The sequence below is a fragment of the Rhinatrema bivittatum genome, chromosome 6 (genome assembly GCF_901001135.1).
Source record: "Rhinatrema bivittatum chromosome 6, aRhiBiv1.1, whole genome shotgun sequence".
Classification (NCBI taxonomy): Eukaryota; Metazoa; Chordata; class Amphibia; order Gymnophiona; family Rhinatrematidae; genus Rhinatrema; species Rhinatrema bivittatum.
The window spans coordinates 237288448-237313310 of NC_042620.1; the positions used below are offsets into that span (position 1 = coordinate 237288448).

Here is a 24863-nt window from a genome sequence, read left to right on the forward strand (position 1 = left end):
TCAAAGAAATCAGATTCGTCTGCCAGGACCTTCCCCCCTAGTGAATCCGTGCTGCCTCGGATCAAGCAACCCACCCGGCCTGTAATTTCCAGTCTCCTCTCTGCTTCCACTCTTGTGAAGCGGGACCAACACCGATCTTCTCCAATCGCTTGGCACCACTCCCATTTCCAGGGATCTATTGAACAGGTCAATCAGCAAACCCACTAACACATCTCAGAGCTCCCTCACTATCCTAGGATGAATCTCATCAGGCCTCATGGTTTGTCCACTTTCAGTTTTCCCAGCTCTTCCCACACATTCTTTTCCGTAAACAGAGTTTCATCAAATCCGCCCACATTCACAGCCTTGTTAACCAGTGACAGTCCTTCTCCAGGGTCTTCCTTAGTGAACACCGAACTGGAGTATTTGTTTTTTATATTTCTGCCTTTTCTTAGTCTCTATCCACACATTGATCCTTTTCACTATTCAGTTTCACTATACTATTTTGGACCTCTCTTCTCCTTTCTCTGATGTATCTGGAAAAAAAACAACTTTTGTCACCTCTCTTTACCTCTTTGGGAATCCTTTGTTCCGCCTAACATTTTGCTTTCCTGATTACTTTCATCTCTCTCAGTTTAACCAGATATTCTTTCCTGTGTTCCTCTTTCTGGGATCCTTTATATTTCTCGAACGCTGTTCTTTTTATTTTAATCAGCCACCTCCTTTGAGAACCAGATAGGTTTCTTATTTCTCTTGCTTTTGTTAACTTTTCTAACGTAAATATTAGTTGCCTTTGTAATTGCTCCTTTTAATTTGGCCCACAGTTCCACCTCTCCCATTTTCTCCCTAAAGTTTACATTTCTTCTTGTGGGTAAGTCTGCATGAAGTGGCAGTTACTACCCTTAAAAAAAATTACAAAAACAAAACCTTGCTGAGCAGACTAGATAGACCATTTTGGTCTTTATCTGCCATTCTGCCATCATTCGGTATGTTAATTTTCTGATTTTTTTCTACTTTCTCGCATATTTCTTTTCTCCCAAATTTTTTTTTTTAAATTTACTTTGCCTATACATCAATATGAAGGAACCCAATTTGGCTTAAGGCCCTCTGTCCTCCCTGAAGTGGAAAAGGCAGACAGACCCCATAGTACAGTTCTAGCCCCAAAGCAAAGGAACTCCAGAGAAATTCAGCAAAAGTAGGTCTCAACTTTTGGTGTTTCTGCAAGATGTTTTAGGTGATAATATCCCTTAGGACCTGACCTTATGTGAAATGGTTTCTAAAAGCTGAGGTATGGAAAGGGAGGGAGGTGGGGGACTATTTGGAAATAAGGAAGAATAATTGTGACTTTGCTCCTTTATTTTCTTTTTGTGATTGTTCTTGATGCAAAAATGATTCAATAAAAATTTATATTATTAAAATAAAACAAAAAAACCCCCACAAAACAAAACCAGGTCTCAACTAAAAGTCTGCAATTTGTACAAAAATGTTCTGCAGTTTCCTAGTAGAGACTTAAACAGAAGACATCAGATCTCCCCAAACCATGAATGGAGTAGTCTAGTGGTTTCCTGTCGATAACAGGCTGATTTAGCCATGCTGTATGGGAGTGCATCGCGGCCCTCGTAGCCGGAGCTTCCCTCAGTGAGTCACAGAGTTTTGCACTCTGCGCAGCTATGTGGTGCATTCTCGCGTGAAAGTCATCCCCTCAGTCAATTTTTTTCTGCAAGCAGAATGCACACTGGCTTTTTTTTCCTCTCTCAATTTTTCAAATATCAAGTTTTTCAAGTTTTTCACTGTAAATATGGCACCAAAACTGTCCGATTTTAAATATTGCCAATGCGGGAAGATTATGTCCCTAACGGATGGACATAATTATTGTTATATTTGCCTCGAGCCCAATCACGACCAGGGATCTCGTCGTGATTGTGGACGGATGTCCCCCCGAGTGCGCCGACATTGCACAGAGCGAATTGAAAGGCTGAGATCATCAGGCTTATGCCCCAATGCCATCGGCACAGTCTTCACCCGACCGGGTGAAGACACCAGCCTTATCACATCAAAAAAAGGGCCTCCTCCCTGGGACCACGGGAGAAGCCGCAACTTTTGCCATCGACTGGGCCCAGGGTATTCTTTTCCTAAAGTGCCCAAGAAATCTCACCAGGGGTCGAGAATTGCTCCCCCTGTTCCCAAACAAGGGTCTTCTGTGTCATCCAGGGCACAGGAACCTGTCCCCGGCGCTTTGCGGCCTACGACGCCATCAACATCGAAGCACACGGCGCATGATAAATGCTCAAAACATGCAACGCATGCGCCGTCTATGGTGCCATCGAAGCATGTTGAGCCGTCTACGAAGCCCACAAAGCAGCCGGCGCCGTCCATGACTCCTTTGAAACACGCTGCGCTGGCCACGATGCCCTCGAAGCATGCAGCGCCATCCACAACGCCATCCAAACATGCTGCGCCGTCTATGACGCCATCAAAGCATGTTGCGCCATTTACGGCATCTTCGACACATACCGCGCACTCTCCGACGCTATCAACACACGTACCTTCCAAAAAACATAAAATGAAGACGCATCATTCAACAGAACCTCACATTTCACAGTCAAAGATGATGCACAAACACAGTGGGCAAAAAGAGAAACCAGATACATCATCTGTACATTCTGGCCGCTCATCTCATTCCAGAGCAACCCTTACAGATGTGGATGTAGAATTTTTCTTGGACCCCCCTTCTTCATTTAGTGCAGTCTCCATATATTCCGACATGTCTTGTGTCTCAAAAAGAAAACCTTGCATGAACCTTTACCTACTAGTCCTCCAGCAAAACAAACTGCAGGACTTCATTCTCCAGGCATTCTGCCTACATGCCCGTTTTCCAAAAAAAGTCAAACAATGATGCCACTTGGCACATTAGCATCAAAGGCTATGTCTAAAATATCTCAGGCGTTGTCTACTTTTTTTTGAGGATATAGAATCCATGGAAGGACCAGATTATCCACCATGGGATTCTCCACCACCATCTTCTCCTACAGAGAAAATTCCTATGCCTCCAACAGGAGAGGATATTCTTGAGCTTCCAGGCCCGGATCATCCTTATAGCCCGGAATCGCCAATTACATCAGTCTCGCTCCCTCTTCCTCCACTGGCATGCCGTCCAACCCATCGGACATCTTACCAGAACCCTACTCTCCACCGGAGGATCTCTCCTACTCAAAATTTGAGAAAGTTGAAGCACTCCTCAATGTGGAGACTGGAAAAGTATCTGACCCCCGTACAGAAACACTCTGTATACTTAAAATTTTTGATATGCCACATGAGCCTACTGAGTTACCACCTCATGCAGTTCTACAAGGCGTTCTGGAAAAGATGTGGGAAGCTCCCTTTTCCACACCTTCCACATCTAGAAAAACAGACTTAAAATTCCGTATGCGGAACTCAGCGGTATATAACTCAGCTCAGCTTCCTCATAACTCCATTGTTGTTGAATCTGCAATGTCCAAGGCAAAGCGTCCCAAATTGCACTCCAACACACCGCCAGGTAAAGACAACAAATATCTCGACAAGTTTGGTAGGAAGTCTTATGATGCTGCGATGCTATCATCGAAAATAAGCACTCATCAGTTCTATATGACTCAGTACTTGAGTCTCTACAAAAGTTGCGACCACTCTGCCTAGCAGACGACAATTCATTACCACAACCTTTCACACATATAGAAGAAGGATTGCAACATTTGCTGCGTTACGTTTATGAACACTTTGAAACATCTGTAAGGACTTCGTTGGCAGCAATTGCAGTTAGTCGCATAGCTTGGCTAGGTCCCTGAAAAGTTGGCAGATATTCCCTGCAAAGCTCAAAATCTATTTGGTGACCAATTTGCAGAGACTGTTTCAAAGTTAAAAGAACAGAACTTAGCGGTACTCTCTAACTTCATCATCTGATTACCATTCTTCATCAAAAAGATATAACCCCTTGTATCGACGTAGATACAAGGGGTCAATTCCGTCCTTATACTCCATTCAGGCCACAGCCATTCACGCCATCAAGATCTTCTTCACAATCTTCGCTTCCGTGTCAACGTTCACGACAACAGCGCCCTTCTAAACAGGCCACAGTGCCCCCACAGAAGCAGTCTCTGGCTTTTTGAAGGCTGTGACGCCATCCTCACTGCTACCAGTTGGAGGACGCCTACAATTATTCAGCAATCATTGGGAATCCATCACTTCAGATCGTTGGGTCCTACAAATCATAAAGGGAGGTTATCAATTGAATTTTCTAACCAATCCCCTTTTGCCGCATATACAACCCTCTTCACGGCTTCCAACATCAGATATCATCATTAAAAATGGAGTTCTCAGAACTCCTAAACAAATCCATTCAGCTCCTTCCAACTCAAATGGATCAAGGTTTCTACTCCCAATACTTCCTCATCCCCAAAAAATCAGGAGGTCTTCGACCTATTCTCGATCTTCAAGACCTCAACAAACACATCCAAAGAGAAATTCAAAATGACCTCTCTCAAAAACATACTTCCTCTCCTAAAACGGAACGATTGGATGTGTTCCATCGATCTGAAGGATGCATACTCGCATATTCCCATGCACCCGTCCTCCCGGCGTTTCCTGTGTTTCCGAGTTCAGAAAACTCATTACCAGTACAAGGTCCTACCATTCGGCCTCTCCTCAGCACCCAGAGTGTTCACGAAGTGCCTAGAGGTGGTGGTAGTGGCTCATCTCAGACAACAGTCAATCCAAATCTTTCCTTACCTGGATGACTGGCTTCTAGTATCCTCAAACCCGGCTACACTCAAGACCCATGTAGCCACCACATTACAATGTCTCCACAATTTAGGATTCATCTTCAATTATGAGAAATCAAATCTCCAACCCACACAACTACTACAGTTTATTGGAGCAGTGATACACACCATACACAACAGAGCTTACCTACCTCGGAACAGGGGTCTCACACTCTGTTGGCTCTAGCACGATGTATGCACAGGCAAACATGTTCCTCTGCAAGACATGTCCTCCAACTGCTGGGCCACATGGCGGCTGCCATCCATGTAGTCCCTCACACGAGACTCCATATGTGACAACTGCAATGGGGCCTAAAACATCAATGGAGCCAATACACACAGCTGTTATCCACAAAGGTCCACATTACTGCCCCAATGAAATTGGACATTCAATGGTGGCTCTCCCATTCCAGTCTCTCCATGGGTTCCCCATTCAGGACGCCTCCTTATCAATTGATTCTCACCACGGATGCCTCCCGAAAGGGCTGGGGAGCACACCTAACCACCTTCAAAACTCAAGGGTTATGGTCCCCCAGGGAATTGACACTACACATAAATCTCCTCGAACTTCGAGTAATATGGAAAGCACTCCAAACCTTCTCAGCTCAAGTAATAGGAAGATGACTCATGATTTATATGGACAATCAAGTCACCATTTTCTAAAGAAGGCGGGTCAGGTTCATGGACTCGTTGCCAAGAAGCCCTCCGCATACTTCATTGGGCGGAGTCCACGCACACATCCCTCCAGGCAACCTACTTGCCGGGATTGGACAACACCACAGAGGACCGCTTCAGCAGAATTTTCCATCCACACGAATGGATGCTCAATCGAGAGGTGGCAGCAACTCTCTTTCGCAAATGGGGCTATCCCACACTAGACCTGTTTGCGACGGAGGACAATCAAAAGGTTCTCCGCTTTTGTTCCATTTATCCCAGCAAACTTCATTACGCACCAGATGCGTTTCTCATTCCATGGACGGAAGGTCTCCTCTACACGTACCCTCCAATTCCGCTGATTTCCAGGACAATTCAAAAATGTATACAAGATGTATCGAACATGATTTTGATAGCTCCAGCGTGGCCGAGACAACCCTGGTATGCCTATCTCCTCCGGCTATCCATAGGCCCCCCCCCCCCCCCCAATTTCTCTGGGAACCCACCCAGACCTACTGACACAGGAAGGAGGCAATCTCCACCCAATGCATCATTCCCTTCACCTAACGGCATGGAGATTGAACAGCAAATATTAAGTCACCTTGCACTTCCGTCTCAAGTCGAGGACGTACTTATAGCTTCCAGAAAACCTTCCACCAGACGTAATTACAAAAGTAAATGGCACCTTATTCACAGTGGTGCCCTCATCAAAGACTTGATCCTTTCTCCGCACAGGTGTCAAATAATTCACTACCTGCACCACCTTTACCAGTCTGGTCTCGCTACTGCGTCTGTGCGAGTCCATGTCAGTGCGATTGCTGTATTCCACCTCACAGACAAGGGGCTTCCGATCTCGCACCACCCCCTAGTTTCCAGATTCATGCATGGGTTGCTACATCTGCGTCCACCAACAATGAAACCTCCAATTCCCTGGGACTTAAACATTGTTCTAGAGCAATTAATGCTATCTCCCTTCAAACCCCTGGATATGTCACACATTAAATATTTGACCTGGAAAACTGTTTTTGGTGGCAGTTACATCGGCTAGGAGAGTCAGCGAACTACAACCTCTGGTTCATTACCCTCTATATCCGGAGTTCTTCCATGACAAAGTTACCCTTCGACCTCATCCAACCTTCTTACCAAAAGTAGTATCTGCGTTCCACTTGAACCAAACAATCATCCTACCAGTCTTCAAACCGAAGCCACATCTTCACGACAGAGATAGACAGTTGCATTCACTTGATTACAAATGAGCTCTGGCTTACTATAAAACAGAGAACAGACTCGCAGTCTAGACCATCCCAGCTATTCCTTTCCTTCAATCCTAATGCTCCAGGACAACCAGTTTCCAAAAGAACAAATCGCCAACTGGTTATCCCAATGCATCCAATTTTGTTACAACAAAAGTTCCCTAAAGCTGGATACTAAACCTCAAGCGCATCAAATCAGAACCATGGCAGCATCGGTGGCACACCTCAAACGGGTTCCATTACTCGATATCTGCAAGGCTGCAATGTGGTCATCCTTACATTCATGTTGCACTACTGCCTACAGCAATAATCCACTTCAGATGCTGCACTGGGTTCAGCAGTCTTGTCCAATCTCCAACGCTGATAAGACTGTCTACCCTCATAGGGATGGATGTCCTGGACTACCACAAACCATAGCAGGACACCATCCATAGCTTGGGATTCCCATTCAGCATGGCTAAATCAGCCTTCTATCGACGGGAAAAAGCAAGTTTGCTTACCGTAAACTGTGTTTCCATAGCGTGCAGATAGTCCCTAACTGCTATGGAGACGGAAAATACTGAGGAGCTGCACTTCCTGCAGGGGTATATGTACTAGGGGCTGACGTCAGATTGAAATCTGATCCGACTCCAACTGCTAACAGAAGTACACTATACCCACTGGTCCTGAGTCCATCTGCTACACGCTAGGAAAAAGCAATTGCTAATTCATTCCATCTTGGATACAAAGAGACTGAGGAGGGAATGACTGATTCGTGCAGGAACACACCGCACAGCTGCACAGAGTTCAAAACTCTGTGATTCACTGAGGGAAGCTCCGCCTACAAGCATCACGATGCACTCCCATACAGCATGGCTAAATCATCTATCTACGGAAACACTGTTTACGGTAAGAAAACTTGCTTTTACTGGAGCGGGCTGAGAACCAGGGAAGCTAGAACTCAAATCCCACTGATATTCCCTGTGACACTGGGCAAGTCACTTCACCCTCCACTGACTCAGGTATGAGCTCAGACTAAGTCCTCTGGGGACAGGGAAATATCAGCTGCACCAGAATTTAACTCGCCTTGGGCTACCAATGAAATGGCATGAGCTAAATCTAAATAAAGGAAATCAATCAATGCATTTAAGAGCAAAGGTTTACAATGAATATAGTTTACCTGTTGGCTCAGTTTTTTAAGGTAAGATATCACACTATAACTAAGTCCACAGTCTAAGTTATCCGATATCAGATTTGGAGCTCCCATCATCCTTAGTGCTTTCTTTAGTGGCTGGAAGGAAACAAAACAATCAGGTTTGGAGTCAAGTAAAAGTCTGTATACTAAGGGCTAGGAAGGGTTTGGTTTAACACAAAAGCTAACAAGATAGATCTAGGGTCAATCCAGGCATCAGTCCCACCAACAGAAGTTGGGTGTTCTGAAACTAGAAAATCACCACAAGGTCCACAATGTAATCAACTATTCAAAATCAATAGACATGCATAAGCATTTCAAAATTTGTGTAGTCATTGCCTAAGCAGCGAATTATTTTAATTATAAAAAGACATCAAAAGGTAGTTAAGAATATACATTTCTCTTATCAAACAGGAGCTGACCATCACTTGCCTCAAAAAGGAGTTACTTTTAATATATTATAAAATATATATAATATATATATATAAAAATCTCACAGCAATTTTAACTTCATAATGCACCTAAAATCTTCAAAATCAGCTCATATGTGTAAATCAACAGATGAAATACTTTACTTCAAAACTGCGATCAAAAAAAACAAAAAAAAACTTTCACCAACTGTGCCAAACTTTATGAGAGGTCTTGTTTCAGAAACATCCCAATCTTCCCCTGAAGTTTGGATGAAACATTGGTGTCAGGATGACTGGGATGTTTGAGACAAGATATCTCATAACATTTGGAATAGTCTGTGAAAGTTTTTTTGGATCGCAATTTTGAAATAAAGTATTGCATAGGAAAATTGGTTCTTACCTGCTAATTTTCGTTCCTGTTACACAGATCAGTCCAGACTGTGAATTATGCTTCTCCTCCAGCAGATTGAGCCAGAGAAAAACTTGAAGGGCACCCTTACTTAACCTGGTGTGCCTCCTGCATCCCTTCAGATTAACCAAGCAGAACAAAAGGTAACCAAAATAATGAATCAAGCAACAAGAACTAATCGAAATAGTTCAACAGTGGAAACAACACGTAGTGTTCTTTCATGTGCTGCAATAAGAGTATCGGAATATGCACGCGGACTCTTGTAATTCCAGTACAATGGGCGGGCGTCTGGACTGATGCGTGGTACTACAGGAACGAAAATTAGCAGGTAAGAACCGATTTTCCTTTCCCTGTATGTACCCGGTTCAATCCAGACTGTGGGATGTACCAAAGCTTCCCTAAACCGGGGGGGGGGGGAACCTTGCAAGTCCTGCGCGAAGTACACCACTGCCAAAATTGCAGCTTTCTGGAGCCTGAAAGTTCAAACAGTAGTGGCGAGCAAATGTATGGAGAGTCTTCCAAGTAGCGGCTCTACAAGTCTCTTGTGGTGACACCAACAGATTCTGCCCAAGAAGCCGCTAGAGAAGGAATAGAATGGGCTTTCAGGCCATCCAGAACGGGTCAACCTTTACAAATGAAGCAGACGAAATATCCTCTTTCAACTAACGTGCAATAGTTGGCTTAGAAGCTTTTTTACCTCTTTGTGACCCGCTCCACAGAACAAATAAATGATCTGACAGCCTAAAAGAATTTGTGACCTCCAAATAGCATAATAGAAAGCGGCGGACATCCAAGCGACAAAGTTCTCTTGCATGCGGAACATCAGCCACCAAATCAGGAAAGGCCAGAAGTTCAACTGACTGACTTAAATGAAATGTTGAAACCACCTTTGGCAATAAGGACAGGACCGTTCACAGAGAAACTCCCGAATCAGAAATACTCAAAAATGGTTCCCTACAAGAAAGAGCCTGTTATTCTGAGATCCTGCAAGCAGAGCAGATAGCCACCAAAAACACCGTTTCAATGTGAGATCCTTTAACGTCTCCTTTTTGATAGGCTCAAAAGGTGGGTCGCACAGGGCACGAAGGACTAAATTTAGACTCCACGACGGACATACAGGCCAAACCGGAGGCTTCAAATGCTTCACTCCTTTAAGGAAACGCACCACATCTGGATGAGATGCTACCGAACTGCCAACCAGGGAGCCTAGGGCCGCTACTTGTACCCGAAGGGAATTAAAAGACAAGCCCTTGGCCAAGCCATTCTGTAAAAAACTTAACATCTGTGCAATCGAAGCGTGTAGAGGAAAAATCTCTCGCTCACGACACCACGTCTCAAACAAACACTCTCCACACCTTGACATAGGAGAGACACATGGATGTTTTTCTGGCTTGCAGAAGAATAGTAATAACCTCCTCCGAATATCCCTTCTTCCTCAATCTCCTCCTTTCAAAAGCCAAGCCGCTAGACAAAAGCAATCTGCCTGGTCGAAAAATATAGGACCTTGATGAAGAAGATTTGTAAGATGTCCAAGTCGCAGAGGCCCGTCTACTGCCAGATTGACTAGATCTGCGAACCATGGACATCGGGCCATTCTGGAGCCACTAGAATCACGTTGCCTGGGTGAACTTCTATCCTGCGAAGAACCTTGCCCACCAGTGGCCAAGGAGGGAACATGTACAGGAGAAATGAGGTTGGCCAGGGAAGTACCAGTGCATAGACTCCCTCTGCGCCGTGATCCCTTCTGCGACTGAAGAAACGAGGAGCCTTGGCATTTTCCCGCATCGCCATCAAGTCCATGTGGGGAGTCTCCCACCTGCGGGAAATTAGATCCATTGCTTGGACCAAGAGCTCCCACTCTCCGGGATCTATGCGCCTCTGACTGAGGAAGTCCGCTTGTATGTTGTCCTTCCCGGCAATGTGAGATGCTGCTAGCAGCGCAAGATTTTCTTCCGCCCAAGCCATGAGCAGCTCTGCTTTGTCAGCTACAGCCTGACTTCTGGTGCCTCCCTGACGATTGATGTAGGCCTCCTGTCATCGCATTGTTGGAAAGGACGCAGACTGCCTGATTTCATGGGCTCGGGAGAAAGCATAACAAAGCCAGCCAAACTGCTTTGGTTTCCAGACGATTGATCAACCAGCTGGATTATCCAGCTCGGAACTTCGAGATCCACTCCAAGACAAGTTGCGCGGGCAAAGCCACCACCCAAGACTGAACCTGACGTGATCGGTGAGCGGCAGAAGGAACTGGAATTCTTCAGACTTGGGATCTCAACGGGAAAGCAACGCTCATTGTAATGGTCTCATATGAGCAGAAGCCCAGGGAACCATTTCCAGAGTGGATGCCATGGAACCAAGGACCTGAAGGTAGTCCCAGGCTTTGGGCAGCGGGAGTGACAACAATCGAAGGACCTGCTCTATCAATTTGGTCATGTGATCCGACGGGAGAAAAACTCTCCCAACACTGATATCGAACCAGGCTCCCAGGAAGTCCATTGTCTGAGAAGGAACGAAGTTGCTCTTGGTCTGATTGATCACCCAGCTGAGGGACTCGAGGAGACTGCCCACCTTGCTGATAGCGTCCAAGCAGCATTCCCTCGACTTTGCCCTGATGAGCAAGTCGTCCAATTAGGGATGAATCAGAAGGCCTTGCCTCTGCAGGGCCGTGGCGACTACCACCATGACCTTGGTGAACTTGCGGGGAGCGGTAGCCAGACTGAACAGCAGAGCGCAGAATTGGAAATGCATTCCCAGGACCATGACGTGAAGAAACGTTTGCTGATATTCGCGAATGGGTGTGTGCAAGTATGCTTCTATTAGATCCAGAGAAGCTAAAAACTCGCCCTTGCAGACCGCAGAGTTTCCATGCGTAAATGTGGCACCTTTAGAGCCTTGTTGACCTTCTTGAGATCCAAAATGGGAAGGAAGGACCCCTCCTTCTTTGGGACCACAAAGTAGATGACGTACCTTCCCATCCCCCATTGCTCCTGAAGAACCGGCTTCATTGCCCCAAGTGACAGGAGGCGTCGAGGGTCTGCCGAACAATCTGCCTCTTGGCCCGTGCACCGTAGGGAGAAACCAGAAAAAATTCTTTGAGCGGCTGAACAAATTCCCAAGCGTAGCCATGTTCTACAATATTTAGCACCCACTGATCAGAAGTAATTGTGGCCTATGCCTCGTGGAACTGGGATAGTCGACCCAACCCGAGGGAGCGAGGGATGGGCTGGCCTTATCTCATTGACTCATCTTGGAGGCAAGCGAGGAGGCAAGCGAGGAGGCCTTGAAAGGAAGTGTTCCAAGATTGGGGTCTGGACATCGGCTGTCGCTGCCCCACGACTGCTGTCAGCTCGGACGAAACCTACGCTGCCCCCGAAAGCGGGAGCATGATGGAAATCCTCTGGAAGGTTTCAGTCTGTCCTCTGGCAGCTTGTGAACCTTGTTTTCACCCAGGGACTTCAACTGCTCCAAATCATCACCAAAGAGAAATCCTCCCTTAAATGGTAGAGTGCCAAGCTGAACCTTGGACGATACATCCGCTGATCAGTTACGCAACCAGAGGAGACGCCTTGCCGATACTTCATCTCTCATTATGTCATCCGCAGTATGGAGAAGGTCATAAAGTGTGTCCGCTCTATAGGCCACCACAGCCTCTAAGTGCTCCGCTGGTTCTGACTCGCCCGGAGGGAGATCTCTGGATGTTAAAAGCTGTTGTACCCAGCGCAGACTCGCCCGGAGCATGTAACTGCTAGTTGCCCGGATACCTAGGGTCGAAACTTCAAAGATGCGCTTAAGAAGGGCTTCCAGCTTCCGATCCAGAAGATCCTTAAGAGCTGCTGATCCTGCGACCGGAATTGTAGTCCGCTTCGTAACCGCAGATACTGAAGCGTCTACCTTGGGAAACCGCAGGAGTTCCAGAGACTCCTTGAGCAAAGGATAGAGCTTATCCATAGCCCAACCAACCCTTAAGCCAGCATCCGGAGCATCCCACTCCAGAGTCATCAGCTGCTGAAGCATGGGATGGAAAGGAAAAGCTCAGCTTGGCGCCCTCAATCCTGCTAGAACTGGATCCACCGAATCCTGTGGCGGGGCATGAGGCGGAAGCTCCACCCCTAGCTCCGAGGGAATAAGCAGTTCTAGCTCCTCCCTATGAAACAAGCGGACTACCTTAGGGTCATCCCCATCCAAAGTAGCTTGCTTTCCTTGTTCCTCCTCCGGACCCCCTCCCACAGGGGGGGGGGGGGGGAGGAAGTAGGTCCAGCATCCACCGCCCCAATAACCGGAACCTCCAGAGGGGCCGTACAACCTTGAGCCGAGGCACCTTTCAACTTTGCGACCCGCAGAGACAGGGTCCCATCCTGATGCTTGGCCACCTTAGGGGGCGGTCCCTGTGGCTGTCTCACCAGCAAAGAACCACCTTTCGGAGACTGCGAGGCCAAAACGGCCTTATGCATCAGGAGAACAAATTCCATGGAAAAAGGATTTAGAAAGCCCTCATCCCCACCTGGGGAATCGGGATCCTCCTGGAAAAAGTCCTGGTCTGGATCTGAAGGATCATCAGGATTTGCAGGGACCGGAGATAACGCTGTGGGAAGCTCCCCTGCCCCCATTGCTCTTGCCTGTGCCTCAGCAAAAGAATTTAAAATGGCTGCCATTCCTGCGCTGACCTTTTAAGTGCACCTCATGGCTTCGCGGCAGCTGCTGAAAAAGAGCGGCCTTCCCCACCAGGAAGGCAGTGGGAGCACAGACCTGCACGAGAAAGCCTTGATGAGGAATCCCCACAGGCAAGGCACAAAGATGGCCGTGGCATTGTGGGAGCTGAAAACCAGATGAAACACAGCGAGAAAGGCAGGGAGCTCAAAAACGCGGTGAAATCAGCTCAGAGCTAAGCGAAACTGCAGCCGACCAAAAAAGAACACAAACAGGCTGCTTGTTTGCCGTTTCTTTTTTTTTTTTAAACTTGAAAGCGCTGCGGGATGAGAGAAGGACCGGAACACCGGTAATCTCTCCCCCAGCTCCTTACCTTAAGGGAGCCCCACGGTGCAACCAACCCCAGCTCCAAAGCCTACAAGCAGGGGGGATGATCCCTCAAGATCTGCCAACCCCTTGGGAGGACTGGAAGGATTGTCTCTTGATTGCATTTTTTTTTTTTGTTGCAGATCTGCTTGATTCAGAGGTATAAAGATTGCTGCCTTTTTTTTTTTTTTTAAGGGAATAGCCTCAACCCAAAACAAGGCACGACTGCAGGGTTTGCATCACCTCCATCTGCTGGAGACAGAGAAATACTGAAGGGATACAGGAGGCACACCAAGTTAAGTAAGAGTGCCCTTCAAGTTTTACTCTGTCTCCATCTGCTGGAGGGGAGGCATAACCCAAAGTATGGACTGATCCAGGTACATACAGGGAACTGTTGATTTATGTATATGAGCTGACTTTAAAGATATTAGGAACATTACATAAGAATTGCCATACTGGGTCAGACCAAGGGTCCATCAAGCCCAGTATCCTGTTTCCAACAGTGGCCAACCAAGTCACAAGTACCTGGCACGTACCCAAACATTAGACAGATCATGAAAAGAGTAGAATAGACAAGTGTGAATCAATTTACACTTTCAAAAAAATACAAATACTAGGGGACTCTCCATGAAGTTAGTAAGTAGCGTATTTAAAACAAATCATACAAAATATTTTTTCGCTCAGTGCATAATTAAGCTTTGGAATTAATTGCAAGAGGATGTGGTAAAGGTATATAGACATATAGCCCCCAAGTTTAATATCCTTGTTATTTGTATCTGCGCCTCGGCCTTCTTGTTATATGGTTTTGTTAAGTTAACCCCTAAGTTCGATGTAAACCGGCCTGATATGAAGCTTGTCATGAAGTTCGGTATAGAAAAAATGTTAAATAAAATAAATAAATAAATATAGTATAGCTGGGTTTAAAAAAGGTTTGGACAAGTTCCTGGAAGAAGAAAAGTCCATAAACCATTAACCAGACAGACTTGGGGAAAGCCTCTGCTTATCCCTGGCCATTAGCAGCATGGGATCTATCTACTATTTGGGATCCTGCCAGGTACTTGTGACCTGAACTGGCCATTGTTGGAAACAGGATACTGAGCTTGATAGAACTGTGATCTAACCCAGTATGGTAATTCTTATGTTCTAAAGCCATCCACTGTGTTATACTTAGCTCTTGCTGGTACTATAGGACTCACATTAAAATTAATCTAACATTCAGGTCTTCCCCTCATGAATTCATTAAAAGAAATTTACCAACAAATCATTTATTTTGGTCTTTTTCCTGTTTTCTAGTCCCTTCTTCCAGGCTGGAGTGGAAAAAGGGATGTTTCAATTTTGCAGTGATCAGCCCCATAGCAGCAAGTGCCCTCCAAGCAACCATAACGAAAGACTTGAAGGTGCTGCAGTTTTCCCACTGTAGATCTCATGTTACTATTTTCTACTTATTGCAGATAAAAAAAAATGTGTAAGTTTGCAGATATAAAAATTAGCTGCGCTGTATAAAAATGTACTTTTCCTCTGAGAAGAGCATGTCTTCTGCTGTTCCCCCTTTTGGAGATTTCAGATAGTATATTTGCAAAATACAATTATAGAACCTAATTAAACATATCATCTGATTTGCTTAATTTGAGCCATTAATTTAACTTCTTTTTCTGTGGCTCTGTTGTCCATAGAACTTGAGTTTGTGACATTTTTTTTTTGTTTTGTTTTCTCTCTGAACTACAAAGGGGATTTTTCTTGTGATGAGATGGGCTTGGCCTTTGATGAGATTTTTTTTTTCTTGTTCAATTTGGTAAACAGATCATTTAAAAAGTAGCTTTGGTTAGAAAGTCACATTACCTTTACAAGGAAATAAGATTTGGTATTAACCGGCTCAAACACAGACTCTCAGCAACCAACCATAGAAAAGAAAATACCAAAAGCATTAATGCACCCTTTTCCTCCATACTTAACACCTCTAAAATGGTTCACACCAACTCAGAGGGTGTGAAACCATGAGAAAAAGAAAAGTTCTGATAGGACAATGGTGATCAGTAACCATTACATTTGATGCGACCAAGGAAGTACAAGGACATACCAACAAAAAATAAGGAGGCATCGTCTTCAAATAGTTGTCAAAGGCCTGACGCCACTTGAGGTTTGGTTTGAGTTTGTGCACTTTGAACAAATCATCTGCAACAGGAACACACAGCTGGTAAATACAAGAAATCTCCCTAAAATTTATCACATCAACACAAGGAGATTTTTGGCCTAGTCAGCACCATGTGAACAACAGACTTTTCTTCTGCATATCACATCCATGAAGTCTCCTAACATAAGAGACCCTGCAGCTCAACAAAGGCCGATTTCTCATATACTGTTGCCAATATCTACCTAGCTCACACTGAAGAGTGTGTAAGTAGCACTGCAGCACGAGATAGATATAAGCAGTTCAGTATTCTTAGTTTCACAAGGAAGAGGGGAGCAATGGATCACGTGCCTGGCACACTTAATATAAATATTTTATATTCAGATTTCAACTACAAATAATATAATGCAAAATGATCAGTATTAGATAAACCAAAGGACAAATAAGAGTCATTACACAACACATTCTTTTATAATAGCTTTACAATCTTCTATTCATGGTCTTTACCTGAGAGGGGATGATACTTACCTAACAAAGGAAGTAAGACAGGATAGTTGTAAGGCATCACAAAAAGATTCACACAGGTTAAGGTGGTGCTAGCTTTTAAATACCCAAATGGATGGCCAAGTTCATTGTACTTCCCACTATTACTCACAAATACCTGAAGAGCATATAAGGAAAGAATGGTCACTATTAAAGCACCAGTGCTACCTAGGATCCTCAAAACCTTGCCTCTTTTCTTCTTCTGTCAGTTTTACTCCCAGATCTCCTTTCCATTTTCTCCAAAGGTTCTTTTTTATTATTTCAAAAAGGTACAAATAGCATATGTATCTAAGATTATGCCCTAATTTGCACTGAATAGTAATTACTGGCAGCACTTCCTGGTCTTCCAGATGAGGAGCTGCCAACTCTATGATTTTTTTTTTAAGTCTATTTAGAACAGCTCTTATTCTATGGAACAGGCTATAAAACATCCACAGATCAAGAGCTTATTCTCTAGAAACCCTCAAGTACTGGAAACTTGTCTGCATACATCTGCTTTGCCCACAACTGCTGGTTTGTGGCCACCATTTTAACATATACAGCTGCAATGCTGTAGCTTTCTGAAAACTGCCAAATGTTTTATTTGTAAAGGTAAATAAATACCTGCCAGCAGGTATGAGGAGACTTTCGTTCCAAGATGTACTGAGTTAAGGGTGAAGGTTCAAGTTCATACTTGTCAAAAGGAAGTTTGTCTATCACCATGGGCTCACAATCTACACAGGAGAACTTCACCACAGGATGAGATGTGCGAGGCGGCTATATGATAAATAAATACATAAAAAAAAACCAACACACACACAGGCGTTATCACACCTTTCCCTCCTCAGTACCATTCTCCACCTCATCTCCACTGCAAACCAAGTCATTAAATTCTAATGTTAGTTAAATATTTTAAGCACCATGTTCTTAAGCTGTGTAATATGCCTTATAGACGCTGAATATTTTGATAACCTGAACATTTTTAAATAATGATCAATTCTAATTGACCAAGGTTAAACACCAAGAAAGCATAATGAAACTGTCAGGCTTCCATGCAGTATTAATCCTCTTTAATGACATTTGGATTATTACATAGAGAAGGGGTTGAACTGACATCTTCAAAGCTCATGTATAGTAACAGGATTGTCAAGTGTTTATTATTCTTCCTGCTTTAAGTGCTATGATTGTTTTGTGAGAACTCTGTGCAGATGCTACTTCTGAAAAATGTTGGCTTTCTATTCTCTGCTTGAGCAGTAAGTGCAAGTTCAAAGAATAACATGCTTCCAAATCAAACACTTACCAATGTTGGTGAATTCTGATCAGGCCAAAAGGATTCTGGAATTGGCCAGTGCCCAACAGGAACACCAGTTTTAGGGTTAGGCCGCACATAAATAAGTTTATGACAACAATGCCAGGCTTGGGAAGCAAATGAATTGATGGGTCTGATCGGGTCAACAAGTCCATCTAAAGTTTAGCCAAAAACATAAAATGAAATTTAAAAAAATATTCAAAGAACATATTTTCATAGTAATATTGACTCCTTGTTACAAACTATTATTTATTCTCCATTAGCCACTCTGAAAAACGACAACAGTTTCAGAAGCTTTATTGGCTGAATTAGGATTTTCACCTTACAAAAAATATAGCAATTTTTCAAAAATACACCACAGTTCTTTTTAGCTACAAACCACATTATTGTTGCAATGTCAGTTTTGTACAGTAAAGCGACAGTAAGATGGGTATCATTTAGAAAAAAATAAAATTAGCATTGCACTTGGCAGTTATTTAAGTTCTGGCTCCACTGCCAGAATTTCAGTTACCACCAGCACTGAAAAAAAGCTCCTATGCTTCTCCTGCACAGCAGATACATGACCTCTGCTGAGGATGCACAAAATGAAATCACAGGACAACTGTATCCCTTTCCCCTGAAAACTGAAATGAAGCACAACTAAGGAGGTAATTTTCAAAGGAATTTACGCACATAAATGTAACATACGTTCAGGCCAATACAGTACAGTGCGCTCCGACGGAGCACACTGTTAGCCTGCTCTTGGACACGCGTTTTCCCTTACCCCTTATTCAGTAAGGGGAGGAAAACACGCATCCAACCCACGGCACCTAATAGCACCCTCAACATGCAAATGCATGTTGACGGCCCTATTAGGTACGCGCGCGGGATACAGAAAGTAAAATGTGCAGCCAAGCCACACATTTTACTTTCAGAAATTAGCGCCGACCTTTCCGGCACCGGGAAAGTGCACAGAAAAGCAGTAAAAACTGCTTTTCTGTGCCGGGCCTAATTTAAATAAATTAACTTACTGTATCGCGCACACAGGAGAGTGTCCTGTGCGCTCTCCCGTGTTTTTTACTGTATTGACCCGTATCATAGCAATTTTCAAAAGACATTTACGTGCTTAAAGTACAATTACAAACATAATTAAACTATTAAAGATTCCACCTTCTCGATCTAAACGACTCACCTCAACTCAAGAGAGCAATTTCACTTGGAAGCCCCAAACTCTGAAACACCCTCCCAATCGAACTCAGAATACAAGAAAACTTAAAAACTTTCAAAAAGAGAGCTAAAAACATGGATGTTTTCCAAAGCCTACCAACTCACCCACCGACTCTAAAACACCGCTCCCCTCCTATAACACTAGGCAAACTGATGGACCCAAGAAAGTTGTGATTATTACTCAATTCTGTAATATGTTTTTATTTAATCTACAAACCAAGTTCATAAATGATATCTTCTATGTTAGCAACCATATGAACCGTTTTGGAAACACTGTTAAACATAGTTACTTTGTAAACCGGTGTGATGGCGAAACCGAACGACGGTATATAAAACTCGATAAATAAATAAATACAATCTAATGACAATTCAATGGCATATTGTAGCAATTTTATAAAGCCCAGTTACATGCATAAAGTGCATTTACCCAGGAGATCCCGTGATGTGGTGAGCTCAGCAAGTCGCTTGCATAGGAGCTCCAGGTGCCACCCCTCCAAATAAACAGCTTTTAGAGCCCTATGGTGACTTTCCTCGATCAACGAGGAGTGTACCTGTCAAGCTGTCGGGGACAACTGAAGATGCTCACGGTTGGAACTCGGCAAGTTAAGTTATGACCTCGAGATTGGTGCGCAAAGACAAGGAGAAAGGGAAGCTCAAGGATTCTAAGATGGAGGAGCAGCGTGAGTCTCTGGCAGACCTCCCCCCGGATGAAGCGACAATTAATAGACTGACCTCGGCAGCGGCAGCAGTTGCCGCATTGGATCACAAATTTGAAAGCATCTCCAACCATTTTATTGAGCTCAAGTATTCGATCCAAGACATCGGCAGGCAAGTTGAAGCGGCAGAAGGCTGCATCTCTGTGGTAGAAGATGGTACGCACACACTTTCAGCACATGATTCAACTAGGAAACAAACTCAAGGCTGCAGAGGAAAAAAACTGAGGATCTTGAGAATAGATCCAGACACAATCTTAGATTTCTAGGACTGCCAGAGGAGACTGGGGACGGAGAGCTGAGCACAGTCTTAGAACAATGGCTTCCTACGGCGCTGGATCTACCGGACTTGCAAGGTATCCTAATCATTGAACGAGCTCAGAGAATTGGGCCTAACAAGCAATCGGAGGACCGCTCACGCCTTGTGATTGCAACATTTTTTATCTATGCACAGAAAAACAGATTCCGCCTATAAGCGACTCAGAGCAGTAGCACATCAGACATAAAATTATGATCTTTCAGGATTTCTCTGCAGCGGTGGCAGCTCAGAGGCGAGTATTCTCACAAGTCTGCAGTGATTTGGTCAACAATGGAATCCGCTTCGCGCTATTATACCCGGCAAAGCTAAAACTTTGGCAAGATGGGAAAGTGATTTTATGTGAATCCCCGGACCAAGCTCGTGAACTTCTACATGGTAACACTTCAGCATCTAAGTTGTGACAAGTTCTACAAGAAGCAGGATAATTTCGCCTTCTGCTAGAATGCCTTTGGCAGAGATAGAAGACATGGGCGAGCAGGTAAAATAGACATCGGGGTAATAAGATCTAAGCTGCTGGTAGCGGTACCTTTGTTATTTACCCAGAGGAACCTATCACTCTGCGTAGTTGGCTTCTTTAATTTTTGAAAGTTTATGCTCATTTAATTCTTGAATGTTGATGTCAACAGGCAGGGGACATATTAACTTAATTGGAACAAGACTGTCAGGTGTATATCTAAGCTCTCAATTTTACCCTCAGGACATTGGGGGGGGGGGGGGGGGGGGTGGCACCCGAACGCATGGAACACGGATCTCCTCCCAAAACATACTGGGGATATTAGTAACACAGGAAAAGTTTACGTTGTGAGGGATCTTGAAAGCAGAAATGAAGAAGGGAGGGGAAGAATTAGGGTTAAGAGAGGGAGGGTCTGGGAAGAGGTGGGTAGGGATTACAGGGGTAACAGGCAAGTCTGAAAAAAATATAGCAAGCAGAGAAGCATATAGGAAAGTCGCTTCCACTGTCTCTACTCATATATACCATGTTTGGGGCCTTCTCCGATTTTCTTACCAGGTGGCGCTGCAACGCCAAATTTCGATAGCCCAGGCTAGGGGATGATCGACAAGGATAGAACTAGTAGTTATCTGAGCAGACGGGCTTATGATCAGACAATTCTAGGATGGGGAGCATTAAGTGCTTTTCTTGGAATGTAGGAGGTATAGGCTCGCCCAAACGGAAAAAGATCCTTAATGCGCCTCAACATCACAAAGCCCAAATAGTAGGCATACAAGAAACCAACATGTCTGCAGAGAAAGTAAAAAACTTAGGAAAAGCTGGGTAGGACAATGTTTTTATCCTCCTGCCCAAAAGAGATAAGCAAAGGTAGCACTACTCTTTCATAAATCCCTAAATTTCCAAGTTTCTCAACAGGTGACTGACCCGGAAGGCAGATACCAAATTCTAGTGGGCAAACTAACGGGACAGGAGCTTACATTATGCAATGTGTATGCACCAAGTAAGTATAACCATAAGTTCTTTCAAGAACTAGTAAGACAGGTTTTGTTATTACATAAAGGTGCATTGATCATGCTTGGAGATTTTAACTCTGTTCATGATGTGAATTTGAACAATCAAGGGCTGGGATGCAACGAGAAGGGGGGAAGTGAAGGGGATTCAGTTCCTATGTAAAGAATTAAATCTCATTGACATTTGGAGAACCTTGCATCCCACCGATTGTGATTACACACGCGTGTCTAGAGCACATGCTACAATGTCCCGAATTGATTATCTGCTCATCTCTGATAAGCTTTTTCTGAAAACGAAATCAGCAGATATTGGGGTCATTGAAATCACGGATCATGCTAGGATTTGGATAGAATTTACCCCTAACCCATATATGGAAAGACCGAGACTTTGGAGGTTTGCAGGGTTTCTTTCCAAAGATCTTAACTTTCAAAAATTCCTCCAAACCAAGTGGGAAGAATATGCTAGACATAATTCACAGCATGTAGACAATCCCACCCTGTTCTGGGAAACAAGCAAAATGGTTCTGAGGTGGGGATATAACTGCTTATCTAATCAAAAGATCCAAAGATTTACATAAAAATATTCTCCAATTAGAACACCGTGTCAAAGCTGCTAAACTATGTCTGACAAAAAATTACACACAGACAAATTTGACAGAATACCGGGCTACATTAACTACATTAAACACCCTTCTCCACAAAAAAGCCTAGAAAGAGATGCTGGCGGATTCACATAGATTATTCTGCTATGGAAATAAATCGGGCAAGCTTCTAGCAAAATTGGTCTGTATCCAGAGAGGCAAAACAATCATTGATAAATTAAAAGATGAGCAAGGCCGGGTGCTGACCAAGGGGGCGGACATCTGAGAGACTTTTCGCACATTTTATAATACTCTCTATCAGGAAGACCGGATAGGTGGCAGCATACAGGAAGCAGAATTCTTTAAAAACTTGCACTTACCCCAGTTCAAAAGACACCAACCAGAATGGTTAAATAGACCACTTGAACTTCAGGAAATTCGCAAAGCCATCACATCGCAAAGCCCCAGGCCCAGATGTGTTGAGTACTGAATACTATAACATTCTGCTAGACCACATAGCATTACCGCTCCATCAGTTTTTTCATGAGGCCTAGGAAAAGGGGACCTTCCCCTCAGGTTTTACTAAAGCCTACATTACAGTCCTAGAAAAGCCAGGCAAAGATCTATCCAAGCCAGTTTCTTACCACCCTATATCCCCTCCTGAATTATGAGGCGAAACTGTTCACCAAAATACTGGCAGATTGGCTAAGTTTGATACTCCCCTCTCTCATATGTCCCAGCCTGGTGGGTTTCATAAAAGGAAGGGCCATTAGCATCAATACTACCAAATTAGTGATTGCAATGGAGGAAACTAGGAAGAGCCAATGTCCAGCTATGATAGTAGGCTTCGACTCCGAAAAAGCTTTCGATGAGTATCATGGGAATACCTGTTTTCGGTAATGGGGTGATACAGTTTTTAAGGGGAAGTCCTAAAATATATTTCCATGCTCTTTCATAACTCCCAGTCAGCTATCTTGGCCAATGACCATGTTGTTATGGACTTTTCCTTATTTCGTGGCACCAGGCAGGGATTTCCACTGACCCCCTTGCTATATATACTCTCAATAGATCCACTCCTGCGCAAAATAGAGGATGATCCACGGGTTTGAATTGGGCTCTCAGAAGTTCAAAACAGCAGCATTTGCGGACGATATGTTGGTATTCCTGACCTCGCCACAAGCTTCCTTAGAGCAGATATTCCACCAAACTATCTGGTTCCTTTGCAGGGTTAAAATAAATGTAGATAAATCAGAGGGGCTCTGGAGGTTTCAGGGGATGTTGAGGCCAATTGGAGAGGGATCTTCCCCTTAAAATTGGTTAAAACGGAGATGCGTTATTTGGGTATTAAGCTCATGAAGGAGCCTAGCAAACTCTATGAAGCTAATATACTCCCATTATTAAATTCCATGGAAACTAAATTACAAACTTGGGCCTCCCTACCTTTATCCCTTACTGGGCGAATATTTCTCACCAAGTTGATTGAACTGCTTACTTGGCTCTATGTATTGCAACAATTGCCTCTCTGGATACGAAGACAGGAGATGGTCCATATGAATAAGGCGCTACGACTCTTTCTGTGGGCAAAGCATAAACCGCGACCCCCCTGAGTTCATTAATGTTAGCACCTCTTAAGGGGGCTTAAAATGTCCAAACTGGAGGGACTATAATTTAGCATGCATGCTCCACCACGTCGAAGACCGGCTAGCTGGTACAACAACCTTCTCGCCCCTTGCATTCATACAAGAATGGTTAAAACCATACTGGCCGGGAAACTTAGTTCAAATTAGAGTGGAGGAGATCCCATCCCCATTTAGGTGCACCCTACTATTGCAGACGAGTAGAGAGGCCTGGACGTACTTATGTATAAACAAGATGCGGCTAGCAAGCACCCATTCTGTCTTTTTAATGTTCCGAGGCAATCCACACTTTTCACCATGATTGGATAACTCCTTGTTTCTTAAATGGGAAATGGACAGGTTGAGCAGTATATGCAGCTTTCTTGACCCAGTCACACAGCTTTCAAACCCTGCAAACTCAATATCATTTAGCACACAAGGAATTTTACGCTTATTTACAAACCAGACACTACATCCAGTAGCTTTGTAACAGGCATACAAATTTTACATCCTCTCTTTCTTTACGGGACATCTTTAGGGGGAGTGGAGGGAAACCAAATTCATGCTCAAGTCTGAATAAGGCAGTCAGAAGTATTCCAAATGAAGTTACTAACAATATTATTGCTAAATGGCAGAAACATGCGGGTCTCACTCTGCAAAAAAAGAGGAGGTAAGTTTGTCCTTGCAACATTGTTCTACAACTGTGGAAAATATCCTACATGAAATGGACTATAAGGTACTCCAATGTATGTATATCTCAAGGGCACAATCTTTTTGCAGCTAAAATGTGTGACACGGATAAATGTTTAAAATGTACAGATGAAAAAGGGACGTATTACCACAACCTATGGAAATGCACACGGATATCCACCTTCTGGGACGATATTTTACTAACTTTGGAATCGATACATATCAATTAAATCTCAAGCTTTGTTTACTGGGATTGTATGTGGGCTCTCTGGAAACAATTTCAGAACAGGAAAAGCTATTCCTTTGAAAAGCCTTTTTAGTGGCGGTACAATCCATAATGTTAAACTGGATCGCAAGCTCACCACCTAAGCTAGACCAATGGAAAATGAAGCTCTACAAACTTCTTCATTTCGAATATTTGACAGCCACATAGACATCCCAATTGGTGATTAAAACTGCTTATCTATTTGGAAACCCTTCTGGGAATGCCTTTCGACACATATGAAGGACTATATATTAAAGATATAAAAGGACTAGTGCAAGCTGGTTAAATTCCTACACTCACAAATATTTTGACATTGCCTGGAGGGGAGGGGGGAGGGAACTGAGGGGAATTGTCATATCTTTGTTGTT

At 44.0% G+C, this 24863-nt stretch overlaps 1 protein-coding gene across 5 annotated transcripts in view; it reads right to left on the reverse strand.

Moving 5' to 3' along the window:
• LOC115094023 (integrator complex subunit 6-like) overlaps positions 1-24863 on the reverse strand; it is a 211348-nt gene that overhangs the window by 104747 nt on the left and 81738 nt on the right. For all 5 annotated transcript variants that reach the window (XR_003857467.1, XR_003857468.1, XR_003857469.1 and 2 more), the window contains 5 exons: positions 17636-17799; positions 16960-17112; positions 16342-16474; positions 15763-15857; positions 7842-7952 (listed from right to left, as the gene is read on the reverse strand). Coding sequence is in view for 1 of the 5 variants with exons in the window: in XM_029606646.1 (XP_029462506.1) it covers positions 7842-7952; positions 15763-15857; positions 16342-16474; positions 16960-17112; positions 17636-17799 (656 nt within the window). In the remaining 4 variants the exon portion in view is untranslated. The remainder of the gene's footprint in view (positions 1-7841; positions 7953-15762; positions 15858-16341; positions 16475-16959; positions 17113-17635; positions 17800-24863) is intronic.